The 13,615-nt window shown below is 40.0% G+C and overlaps 2 protein-coding genes across 2 annotated transcripts in view; one reads left to right on the forward strand and one right to left on the reverse strand.

Moving 5' to 3' along the window:
• The window catches only part of pth4 (parathyroid hormone 4), a 1,789-nt gene extending 871 nt beyond the window's left edge, over positions 1–918 (forward strand). Inside the window, exon 2 of the mRNA XM_056237965.1 lies at positions 654–918. Within this exon, the coding sequence (XP_056093940.1) occupies positions 654–918 (265 nt within the window). The remainder of the gene's footprint in view (positions 1–653) is intronic.
• Positions 919–3,226: 2,308 nt separating this feature from the next.
• Positions 3,227–12,037, reverse strand: apobec2a (apolipoprotein B mRNA editing enzyme, catalytic polypeptide-like 2a). Its single transcript, XM_056237989.1, has 4 exons — positions 12,019–12,037; positions 10,134–10,377; positions 5,735–6,258; positions 3,227–3,341 (listed from the first exon to the last, which is right to left on the reverse strand). Exons 2-3 carry the CDS (start codon positions 10,367–10,369, stop codon positions 5,736–5,738), a joined length of 759 nt encoding a protein of 252 aa, XP_056093964.1. The 5' UTR covers positions 10,370–10,377; positions 12,019–12,037; the 3' UTR covers positions 3,227–3,341; position 5,735.
• Between the last annotated feature and the right edge of the window lie 1,578 nt (positions 12,038–13,615).

Here is a 13,615-nt window from a genome sequence, read left to right on the forward strand (position 1 = left end):
TCCATCCAATTATCCATCCAACTATCCATCTATCTATCTATCCATCCGCCCGTCCGTCCGTCCGTCCGTCCATCCATCCATCTATCTATCCATCCATCCATCTATCTATCTATCCATCCATCCATTCATCTATCCAACTATCCATCCATCAATCTATCTATCTATATATCCATCCGCCCGTCCGTCCATCCATCCAATTATCCATCCATCCATCCAACTATCCATCCATCCATCCATCCATCCATCTATCTATCTATCCATCCGCCCGTCCGTCCGTCCATCCATCCATCCATCTATCTATCCATCCATCCAACTATCCATCCATCTATCTATCTATCTATCCATCCATTCATCTATCCAACTATCCATCCATTCATCCAACTATCCATCCATCTATCTATCTATCTATCTATCCATCCGTCCGTCCGTCCGTCCATCCATCCATCCATCTATCTATCCATCCAACTATCCATCCATCTATCTATCTATCTATCTATCTATCTATCCATCCATTCATCTATCCAACTATCCATCCATCCGTCTATCTATCTATCCATCCATCTATCTATCTGTCCATCCATCCATCCACCCATCTGTTCTATCTCTCGATCTTCTCTGTGGTTGTCCTGAGATTACACATCTCTCTCCAGCAGACGAGCGGTGACTGAGCATCAGCTGATGCATGATCGCGGTCGCTCCATCCAGAGCCTGAAGAGACTGATCTGGCTGTCCAGTGCGATCGAGGGTCTTCACACGGCCCAGATGCGCACCGTGACCCCTGATGACCCAGACAGCAGGTGGCGCTCTCGGGCTCCGGGGCAGATCTCCTCTCAGCCCGGCCACAAGAGGGCGCTGGAGACGCTGCTGAGAGACATGTACACACCTCACCTCACGCCAGAACTGCACGCAGACAAATAACCACCTATTCTGATCTCCCGGGAAAACTAACCAATGACAGTCCGACCCGTCTGTAATAGAGACAGAGCAACACGCGTCATCATCTGAAACCACGCCCACCGGGCGGGAAAACAATCCATTAGGGTTAAACAAACAAAAAACAAAACAATGTCTAAAAGCTGCTATGACAAGGTGTACAGCAAACAAGCTAAAAAAAAACAGAAATAAGTTTTCATAAGCTGTCGACCCGAAAAAACGAGCGTTTAAGGACACAAAAGTGGAGACCGGCTGGAACGGTAAACTGTGGGATCCTGACACTCAGTATGCACTAAAAATACACTACGTGTGCAGTAAACATATAGTCACTGGTAAGTCAAATATCCAAATGTCAGTTTTATATATTATATTTCTGTAAGGTACGCTATTCTGTCGCCGATTACGTTCTCCTCAGTGGCGTAAGTTAGTTCTCAGAGTAATAGACACGGTGCGCTCTCTCTCAATCGCCTGTATCCACTTTTGTGTCTTTAAAGTCCCCGTGAACCGGAAGTTGCAAACGACTTTTCTCCAGTGTTGTGACGTATTTCCGAGAGAAACGGAATACTAAATGAGGCAAAATGGTGGGCGTGGCTTTTTCCCCAACTAGCACCTGATTGGATCTAGAAAAGTAGGTGTTTTCATTCAGCCTGTCTACTGTCAGTTGGAGGGGCGTGATTACGGGTGTTAAGAAGACGCCCAAACCGTGAAACCTACGTCATCAGGCAAGGTCCTCCAACGCAGAGGGGAGGGGAAATTTCAGATTTTGATTAAAGATTACGAAGCCAAAAAATTTTTTTGTGTGGATTGACTTGCATGGATGAATTGTTCACCACAAAACGATCAATTTAGGCAAACAAAGTAAGTATGGTCAATTTTGAATTCATGGGGACTTTAAACGCTCGTTTTTTGGGGTCGACAGATTATAAAAACATATTTCTGGGTTGTTTAGCTTGTTTGCTGTACACCTTGTCTCATAGCAGCTTTTAGACATTGTTTTGTTTGTTGTTATAAGTCATAAATGACGAGGAGGCAGCTTCACACAATGCAGACTCAATGGAGACGGTTGGATTGTTTTCCCGCCGGTGGGCGTGGCCTAAATGCGCTCTGTCTCGAGACTGAGTGAGTGGAGAAGCTTTACCGAACAAAACTAGATCGCTATCATTATAATATACAAACAAATCTACGCTAGTTTTGTAAACACAAGTGTATTGATTAGAATGTAAGGGATCTAGTTTTGGCGCGTTTCCTACGTCTGCGCGCGCAGATTAACGGTCACCCGTGATCGTCACCTATAAATCTGCCTGCAAGTCTTTACATTTGCTGTTATTTACCTTGGTTAGTACACGTCCAAAAACATTACCTTGGTATATGTATAAAAAATACTATGGTGTTTTGTTTACTTATCAGCAGAGAATGTGTGTGATGGGTTTCAAATAGCTCCCTGATATTTATCTAAATGTGTGGCTATAAACAGATCGTATTTTTGATTCATTATGTGTGTGTGATTAAAGATGCTTTTAAGTAAACCGCAGAAATCATTTCGGCTGAAACACCTCAAATATGCTGAAATGAACATTTGTGTGTTTGTATCTGTATTATAATACACAAAAAGAAGAACCGCACACCAAAACAATACATGTTTTATTAGTTTTACTAACAACAGTGAAGGTCGTTTCCCATTTAGTGTATATCTTTATTTATTGCTTGCCCAACTATTTCATATCCAGCTGCAACCCAAGTTTAAGATTAGTTTGCAGTGTATAAATACAAAACTCCTGAATTACCTGCATTTCACAGTGCTCAGTATGAATGTGTGAATATAAAATGATAAATAAAGTCAAACTGAAGTTCCACTCAGCTAACAGAACGTTCTGACAAGGTTCTCTCAAAGTTAAAGACAAACGTTTTATGTTCGTCATGTTGTTTAAATGTTTCTAATAGTTTCAGAACGTTCAAAAGTAACGTTCACATGATGTTTGAAGAATGATGTTCCTTAACATTCACCAAGAAAAAACATTTTAAAAAACTAGATGTTTTGAACATTCAGAAATAACGTTTTTTGTAACTTAATGGGAACATTGGCAAAACGTTCTTTGAACACAGGCTCAGAATATAAAACAGTATGAAATATGAATTATGTCACATCAATAAAAGTAAACAGATTAACAAAACACAGTGATTTCATTCAAACATGAAACTAATTATTAAAAAGTATAAATCCCGTAATTACACAGTCCTACAGTAATCCATCAGTCAGAGCGGACTCTTGTATTTCAGGCTCTCAGTGCAGAAACACCCAGTAATGTTTAATCGTCTCTCCGCGTGCGGATGCAGAGAGTGAAGGGTTGGCACGGGGCTCTCTCTCTCACACACACACACACTCTCTCTTCCACTAGTGCTTCAATATCCTGCAAAACATAAAAACACTGGCTTTAATTAGCAAAACGAGAGTTTGAATAGTCTAAAGTATATCAAACGCCCCGAGGACATCTTGACCGGAAGCTAAAGTGAGACGAGACCTGAATCATCAAATGATCCCTGCGATATATGAGCTAGACTAGCGACTTCAGACTCGAGCGTTTCTGGACACACTTCAGACAGATCGATATTTCGCATAAATGTTAGCATGCTGTTCTGAACTTTGCTAATCTAAAAATTATGCTTCCTCACAAAATACAGCTTTTCCATCATTTATTGCAACTATATTTTATCCCAGACGGCGAGGTGAGTATATTTGTAGTCATTACTGACAAATGAAAAATTCCAATTAGTAATAATTCCATATTTTATTGCAATGTTATATTGCTGAGATCCCAGCGAACAGGAACGTTCTCACAAAGTTAGGAAAAAACGTTTCAGTTGGACGTTCATCTAACGTCTTTTTTTAAATGTTACTTGTTTCAGAACGTTCAGAGAACATTCTAAAGTAACGTTTCATAATGTTTGAAGAATGATACAATGAAATGTTCTCTTAACGTTCACAGAACCAAGAAAAAACGCTTATAAAACACTGGATGTTTTGAACGTCCAACGAACATTCAGAAATAATGTTTTCATAACTTAATGGGAACGTTAGCAAAACGTTCTTAAAACGTAACGGTTTTAGTTTTGGTTAACTATATTAACCCTGCTTCGGCGTCAATATTGCATATTTTTTCTTTTTGGAAATGCGAGTCGAAGAGCTGCACGATTCTGGATAAATTGAGAATCACGACTGTTTTTTTGTTTTAAACAGAGATCACGATTCGGAACAGACAACTAGACAAACTAACGTTTAATTTACTAGAAGTTCTGACAAATCTTACTTGCTGCAGTCTATTAAAAATGTGAATGAATAAATGAATGATTCAATGACTCACTCATAAAGACCTCACTTGTTTCATGACTAGATGAATCAGTGTTTTTGAACGAATCTCTTGAATGAATGATTCAATGACTCACTCAAAGACTTCACTTGTTTCATTACTGAATGAATCAGCGTTTCTGAACGAATCTGTTGAGTGAATGATTCAATGACTCACTAATAAAGACTTCACTTGTTTCATGACTAGATGAATCAGTGTTTTTGAACGAATCTCTTGAATGAATGATTCAATGACTCACTCATAAAGACTTCACTTGTTTTCATGACTAGATGAATCAGTGTTTTTGAACGAATCTCTATGAATGATTCAATGACTCACTAATAAAGACTTCACTTGTTTCATGACTAGATGAATCAGTGTTTTTGAACGAATCTCTTGAATGAATGATTCAATGACTCACTCATAAAGACTTCACTTGTTTCATGACTAGATGAATCAGTGTTTTTGAATGAATCTGTTGAGTGAATGATTCAATGACTCATTAATAAAGACTTAACTTGTTTCATAACTGGATGAATCAGCGTTTTTGAACGAATCCCTTGAATTAATGATTCATTGACTCATTAATAAAGACTTCACTTGTTTCATAACTGGATGAATCAGCGTTTTTGAATGAATCCCTTGAATTAATGATTCAATGAATCATTAATAAAGACTTCACTTGTTTCATAACTGGATGAATCAGCATTTTTGAACGAATCCCTTGAATTAATGATTCAATGACTCATTAATAAAGACTTCATTTTTTTCATAACTGGATGAATCAGCGTTTTTGAACGAATCCCTTGAATTAATGATTCAATGACTCATAAACACTTAACTTGTTTCATAACTGGATGAATCAGCATTTTTTTAACAAATATCTTGAATGAATGATTCAATGACTCACTCACTAATACAGACTTCACTTGTTTCATAACTGGATGAATCAGCATTTTTTGAACAAATATCTTGAATGAATGATTCAATGACTCACTCACTAATAAAGACTTCACTTGTTTCATGACTGGATGAATCAACGTTTTTGAACGAATCTCCACCTTCTGTCTCCACCTACTGGTGTAATGATGTAATCGATACAATCGTTATTTGAAGCGTCAAGTTACTTTCAAAAGGTGATTTGCTCTATTTTGATCACTACCATAGACAACAGTGTTTTATATCTGAACTATAAACTTTTATCCCAGTTCTTCTGTGATAATCTGAATGATTAGACAGAATTAATGATACTGTGTGGTTGAAAAGACTGTTTTATACCTAAACATAACGGCTCTCTCTTTCAATGCTCCGGTATGATCTTGTCAAAGGTTTAATAGACACAGCCGAATCATTGTAGTTCAGGAATAAGATCGGGTGGGTGTTTGAATCAAGATGGTGATCTTTTAACGACTAACAGTGCAGCTCTAGCGTGTCGTATGGTAATGATCTTCTCTTACATCACTGCAGGATGTCGGCCAGTTTATCCTGATAGTACTCGTAGTTGTCCTGGCAGTCCTCCCACGGCGTGAACGGCTCCTCGTCGTTCTCTACGAACGTGTCCCAGGTGTAGGTGAAATCCAGCGGCTTCATCATGCGCAGTTTGCAGCCGGCGGCCGCTAGGGCCTTTAGCCCCGCCTGGATCTCAGGCTCCTCCCAGTCGAAGAGCCGCGCGGAGAAGATCGTCAGGCGAACGCTTTTCCTGGCCTTCAGGATCTCTGTGAGCTTCCCGGCGCAGGCCGCGCACGGGCTGGACGACATGTACCAGGTGATGGTGTATTTGCAGGCTGGGTCGTAGTTGGGTAGGACCTGCTGGAAGAAGGCGTCCTCGGCGTGGGCGCCCGCGTGCTCGTCCTCGAGGTAGCCGCGGAGGAGGCTGTCCGAGCCCTGGTCCACCAGGTAGCACAAGAAGGTTTTATTCCGGCCGGACGAGTACTCGACGTTCTTGAACTGGAACTTGTAGAAGAACGGGTCAATGCGATCCCTGTGGGCAGATAAAGCGGGTGACTTTAAGACCTGAATACTGGAACCTCTTCACATTACAAGTTAGTTAGACATATGGCTCTGAAATTCTAGTAATTTGAGAGACCAGGTTATTTTGTAAAATATATATTTTGTGAAAAATAAAAATTTTTGGGCTATTTTTTCAGTGTTTGGGTAGTTGTGTTACCCTGCTCCTGGGTCAGACGTAACAAGCCAGTGTTTGGGTAGTTTTGTGTTACCCAGATCCTGGGTCAGACGTAACAACCCAGTGTTTGGGTAGTTTTGTGTCACCAGATCCTGGGTCAGACGTAACAACCCAGTGTTTGGGTAGTTTTGTGTCACCAGATCCTGGATCAGACTCAACAACCCAGTGTTTGGGTAGTTTTGTGTCACCAGATCCTGGGTCAGACGTAACAACCCAGTGTTTGGGTAGTTTTGTGTCACCAGATCCTGGGTCAGACGTAACAACCCAGTGTTTGGGTAGTTTTGTGTCACCAGATCCTGGGTCAGACGTAACAACCCAGTGTTTGGGTAGTTTTGTGTCACCAGATCCTGGATCAGACTCAACAACCCAATGTTTGGGCAGTTTTGTGTTACCCAGATCCCGGATCAGACTCAACAACCCAGTGTTTGGGTAGTTTTGTGTCACCAGATCCTGGGTCAGACGTAACAACCCAGTGTTTGGGTAGTTTTGTGTCACCAGATCCTGGATCAGACTCAACAACCCAGTGTTTGGGTAGTTTTGTGTCACCAGATCCTGGGTCAGACGTAACAACCCAGTGTTTGGGTAGTTTTGTGTCACCAGATCCTGGGTCAGACGTAACAACCCAGTGTTTGGGTAGTTTTGTGTCACCAGATCCTGGGTCAGACGTAACAACCCAGTGTTTGGGTAGTTTTGTGTCACCAGATCCTGGATCAGACTCAACAACCCAATGTTTGGGCAGTTTTGTGTTACCCAGATCCTGGATCAGACTCAACAACCCAATGTTTGGGCAGTTTTGTGTTACCCAGATCCTGGGTCAGACGTAACAACCCAGTGTTTGGGTAGTTTTGTGTTACCCAGATCCTGGATCAGACTCAACAACCCAATGTTTGGGCAGTTTTGTGTTACCCAGATCCTGGATCAGACTCAACAACCCAGTGTTTGGGTAGTTTTGTGTTACCCAGATCCTGGATCAGACTCAACAACCCAATGTTTGGGCAGTTTTGTGTTACCCAGATCCTGGATCAGACTCAACAACCCAATGTTTGGGCAGTTTTGTGTTACCCAGATCCTGGATCAGACTCAACAACCCAGTGTTTGGGTAGTTTTGTGTCACCAGATCCTGGGTCAGACGTAACAACCCAGTGTTTGGGTAGTTTTGTGTTACCCAGATCCTGGATCAGACTCAACAACCCAATGTTTGGGCAGTTTTGTGTTACCCAGATCCTGGATCAGACTCAACAACCCAATGTTTGGGCAGTTTTGTGTTACCCAGATCCTGGATCAGACTCAACAACCCAGTGTTTGGGTAGTTTTGTGTCACCAGATCCTGGGTCAGACGTAACAACCCAGTGTTTGGGTAGTTTTGTGTCACCAGATCCTGGGTCAGACGTAACAACCCAGTGTTTGGGTAGTTTTGTGTCACCAGATCCTGGATCAGACTCAACAACCCAGTGTTTGGGTAGTTTTTATTTATCGCGGGCTTTTTGCGACCTCTTCAGGAGCGAGCAGTGCAGCTCCGTCAAATTGGTGAGTGTCTTCGGTAAACTCCAAATTAGGTTGTTTTCAACCCAGTGTTTTTTTAAAGAGTGCAGTACATTTCCACTTGCTTTACACTAAACTTAAACTTCTGTTACAATAAAAAAAAATTGATGTTCGTTGACTTTTGCAATAATCTGCTGAGTGTGTCTTTAAAAGGAACCAACCTTCAGTCTGTATTCCAAAGCTTTCATGAACTACATCCAGATGCTACGCTCCAAAAGGGGGGTGATTATTTACAGTCAACAGGTTAAATGTACATCTCGGTTGCATTATTCCCCAGTCTTTAGCCTCCGAGGGGGGGTTCTGTGGGGGTTTCAAACAGCTCCTTCACAGGCTGACAGGTGGAAGGGCTGTCGGGGTTATAAATACCCTCAGCGGCGGCAGAACTTTATTCCTGGAGTCTGACCCATATACAGAACCGTGTGTGTCGTGAGATGCTTTGGTTTGGAGGCATTGTGTGTGTTTGCTGCCAGATGAACCTGGCTGATCTGTATTGAGCACCTGCTAGTAGATGATCCACAACAATTCACAGCTTTAATGTGTCGACAGAATCAAACTCATCAGCGTTATCAAACACGCTTGGATTCTTAAACGGATTCGGAAATGCAAATACCCATTTAACCCTTTAGAAATCCAGCAATTATCTCTTAAATATGTCAACTGTGCTTTAGATACCAATTCAAAATCTTCAAATGGGCATAAGATGAATAGTTACCAACATCCACGTTCATTTTGCAGCACAAAAGCTGGGTTGTTTTAACCCAATTTTGGGTCAAATATGGACAAACTCAAAAATTGGGTTAAAAATGTAATTTAAGCATTTAACCCAATGGCTGGGTTTGTCCATATTTGACCCAAAAATTGAATTTTTTAGAGTGGAGACTCAAACTAAATGATGACTACTGACACATTTGGGTCTGTTTTTATTTCTCTTTGGGAATCTTCGGCTATTTTAGCCTAAATGAGATGTGACTGAGAACTCTGATGGACTTCATCAAAAAGGTTCTTCAGTGGTTCTTAAGGTTCACTAAAGAGTCATTATCATTAAGTTGGTTCTGTTAAAGAGCCGTTGGGTTACATTTTCAACCCAACATTTGGGTTTGTCCATGTTTGACTCAAAATTGGGTTAAAACAACCCAGCATTCTTTAGAGTGTAGTAAACTTCTTGGCGCTTCAGGTTCTTCCGATTGGTGGTTTGGTTTCTGGAGTCTTTAAAGCACCAGATGGATGCTCTAGCGTTATTTTTAAGAGTGTGTTCTTTAGATAACACACAGCAGACAGCGAGACACATCACCGCCTGTCAGGACCGACCTTGGTGGGGGTTGGGTTGGATTTATCTGCTCTCCACAAGCTTTTGACCCAAACGTTCACACATTTCCCAATAGATCCGCAGATATGCTCTGGAGAAACACTACCATTTTTGGCTCCCCGAAGAAACTTTCAGTGCTCCGTTCGTTTCCTTAATAATATAAATAACCACTCTTTAAGTTGTTCAATGGTTGTTAAAGGTTCTTCATCAATGCCAATAAAGAGTCTTCTGAAGTCACAAGATGGAACAGACCCAAAATTATTCATTAATTCCCCTAAAAATCTTGTCATCTGCTGCCATTGGTGTATGTGTACATTCACACACTCCGCTAGAAGGCGTCATTGATCCCAAACACCATTGGTTCTCGCATATCACATGACCAATCGTGATTCAGCAAGTTTGTGAGCAAAAGTGTGACTTAAATGTCACTTGAATTTTAGCACACAAGTAACATCGACTACTTTTACAAAACTTTTAAGGTTCCAAAAGTATTTTTTTTTGATGCTATAGAAGCATTGGGAACCAAAAATGGTGCTTCATCAAAAAAACCATTTTGGAACTTTCAGTGATAAGTTCTTAAAAAGAAAAAAAAAATCTAAAAGTGTGAAGAACACTTTAATAATCTGAAGAACCTTTTGTGCAATGGAACAGCTCTATGGATTCTTCATGGAACCATCGATGCCAATAAAGAACCAATAAAGATGTTTTCTGTCTTTGCACAAGCCAAGGTCGTACCTGCTGCTAAACATCTCCTGCTGTGGGTCTGGGACGTACATGTTGTTTTCTCCTCGTCTAATGTTCGGGCGAGGGTTTTCAGACTCACCCGGTGATGATCTCGAACGGCGGCAGCTCCATCGGCTCCGGTTTCTCTCCGTTCCCTCCGTTCTCCACACCGGCACCGGCCTCTCCGTTCTCCACCGCCTCCTTCTTTCCATTCACCTCAGGCTTCTCTCCTTCTTTAGGGGGTTTCTCCTCTTTCTTTGCCTCATTTTCTGCTCTCTCTTTCCTCTTTACGGTCTGACGAGAGCCGACGCCACTGCTGCTCTTTCTGTCGGCCATCTTTGAAACTAAACACACACACACACCTCAGTATTTATAACAGCACTAGTGTGTGTGTGTGCAGCTGTCGGTCTGTACTATTAAAAGACCTCCTGGCCATAGAGATGATAGATAAACGAAATCTTACACAGCATATCATCAAAAGTTGGACACTTCTTTCTGGGATATCAGACAGAATTGTGTTGTTGTTGTGCAGCGCATAGTGAAGTAAAAGCATTATGAAGTTGGTTGATTATTATCCAGAGCTCCAATATAAGCAAAGAAGAAGCTCAAATATAACAAAAATAAGTTCTAAGAACTTTTGCTTGTGTTCCCATTAAGTTATGGAAACATTATTTCTGAATGTTACCTGAATGTTCAAAATATTAATGTTTTTTTTTTAGTTATGCAACAAACTATTGTATCATTCTTCAAACATTATGGTAATATTACTTTTGAATGTTCTCTGAACGTTCTGAAACAAGTAGTAACATTTTTTTTTTTAAAGTTAGACGAACGTCCAACTGAAACTTTGAGGTAAAAACGCTCCATGAACGATATAGGCTATAAATAATGTTTTTGTGCTGATGTTTTGAGAACATTATTAAAGACCAGATAAGTTTGAACTAACGTTCTATTAACGTTACTGGAACGTTTGCTTTGAGAGAACCTTGACAGAACGTTCGCTGTGATATTAGCTGCACTGAAAATATACACTAGTAGTGTAACTCACAACGAACGAGTCAACTGATACAAATATGATCTGTCCGATAACATCTGTCTGAGGTGCAAAACAACATCAGGAATCTTTTATCGCTCAAACATTACATTTACATTTATTCATTTAGCAGACGCTTTTATCCAAAGCGACTTACAAATGAGAACAATAGAAGCACTGAAGCTAACAGTAGGACAACAATACGTAAGTGCTATAACCCAGGGGCGTAGAATTTAGTAGGGACGCTAGGGACGTGTCCCTACCAATATCCAGTGACACTGATATATCCCTAGCAATAATTTCGATCAAAACTTAAAATATAGTTATATATTGATGTCCCCGTCCCCACCAATTTCAAAATCAAACCTACGCCACTGCTATAACCCCTCTCAGTTTAATTTTAGTGCTTTTTAAAAAAAAAAAAAAATTTTTTTAATATAGAATAGAAGAGAAGAGAAAGTGTTAATTCTACTGAATCAAGTGCTGCCGAAAAAGATATGTCTTCAGCAGTTTCTTGAAAGTGGCTACTGACTCAGAAGCTCTGGTTGAGTTAGGCAGATCATTCCACCAACAGGGAACAGCCATGGTAAAGGTCCGAGAAAGAGATTTTGTGCCTCTAGAAAGAGATTTTGTACATTCACTGCTAAAGAGACTTACGTTCGAAAGCATTAACTTTGCCTTGGGTCAGGGTTATTTTAGGTTATCATTGAGACTTTGACATTTTAGTATTTTTTTTTATTTTTTATTTTTATATGTCTATATATTGTTTTTAATTCAGTTTTTGTTATTTTAGTAAATTAAGTTAGAACTAAACAAAAAGGTTTATGAGGTGGAGCTGAGTTTTCTTTATTTTTATATATATATAACATGTAGCATCATTACGAACAAAATCAGGACCAAACCTCGCATTTAAATATTTTTTAACTTTTTAACTTGAAACAAGTTAAATTACCTTGAGAAGGAACTCTGCATAAGACTCGCTGTTTTCATTGGCTGTATCTGGAACAGAAGTATAGCTAATCGTAATATAGTAGTGCTTCTCTAAAAGCGTTTAACTGACGGAAACGACGCCAACCGTAGCAATTTACATACGTGAGGCGTGAGTCGCGCGCTTTACCTGGTAAACTGTCAATCATTCTTTTTAAAAGCTGTCATTCTCTTCTCCTGAGGTGATGAAAAACGGCATTAAACAGAGGCAGTGTGCTGTTGTAAACCAGACACGCTCCTGGTGAAGAAAGTGTCGACGACGACAGACGAGATCGCTATCTTGTTCACTTTTAGGGCATAATTTTCTGTAAAGCAGCTTCGAAATAGTTAGGCTATAATGTGAAACACAAACGTAGCCTAGCCTATATGATGTGACTTAAGTGGATAAAAGCAGTGGGAACGCCAGAAATAATTCAATCAATATACGGAGTCTTATCGCTAGCCGCGAGTTAGCGATTTTACCTCAGGTAACCGTTCTCATGCTCATATCTGTGGTGTGTGTTTGTGTAAAATGGAATATAATCATTTAAATGTGTTGACTAGAAAAACACTTAAAACATTTTCTAAATAGGCTAATATTTTACGCTTATTTATGTTTCACAATAGCCTATAAATTGGGTAATCACAGGGAAAAACGCTACCTTTGGAATTTTAGTTTGCTGGTTCCTCGCATGAGAATGATGATCATAAGGGAGTCAGTGACATCTAAATCCCCTGATCTATAGGCCTACATTGATACCCAAAATCATGAACCATGGTATTTGCATGGCATTCCAGGGTATTTCCAATAATATCACGCTAATGTAAAAAAAAAAAGTTTTTTGTAAGTGAAAAAATACCAAGGAAAATGTCCAAAATATCCTGATGGTACTTTTTGTTGTTGTAGTTCCCGGATGTGTCCAGATGGTGGCAGGAGTTTCACACTGATGGAGTTTGAGTGTGTGAAACTTTAACCTTAACTAACCGAGTTAATAACAGAAGGAATTGCTCTCCGTCACACTGACCTTCATGTTGAACTAGATGTGGTGAATATATAACAGCTCAGACCCCAAGCTGAGCTCGACACACCGACACAGGGACTTCCCAATGATTTTACTTTAAGATTATCAGAATAACAACCCAAACCGAACCCTTTGTGGACAAAAATGTGGAAATAAAGCATAATGTAATCTGCAGTGCATCATATTTATATTTGAAGTTAATCATAATGGCTTCAGACCATTTATGAATCATCTTTTTTTTCTTTCTTTTTTTTTACTTGTCTTTTTTTGTCAATAAAGTATAGCCTGAGCATGATGACCTCAGGAGATTAATTTAAATACATGCGTTAAATGTGACCTTTTAAAACATGACCTTTGTAATGCAGATCTAATACTGTTTCTCTCTCTGATCCACACCGGTGATTATTTAGTTATGATCTTATCTCGCCTTCTGTAGAAATCATTAACATCTTAAGTCTGAAAACAAAGAGCATTTTTTTATTGGATCACATTTGCAGCTGCAAGTTTTCTCTGGAAGAACCGGACCGACACACACTACCAGCCAAGAGTTTTAATCCATAG

The sequence above is a fragment of the Rhinichthys klamathensis genome, unplaced genomic scaffold (genome assembly GCF_029890125.1).
Source record: "Rhinichthys klamathensis goyatoka isolate OS25496 unplaced genomic scaffold, OSU_Roscu_1.1 h1tg000504l_1, whole genome shotgun sequence".
Lineage (NCBI taxonomy): Eukaryota > Metazoa > Chordata > Actinopteri > Cypriniformes > Leuciscidae > Rhinichthys > Rhinichthys klamathensis.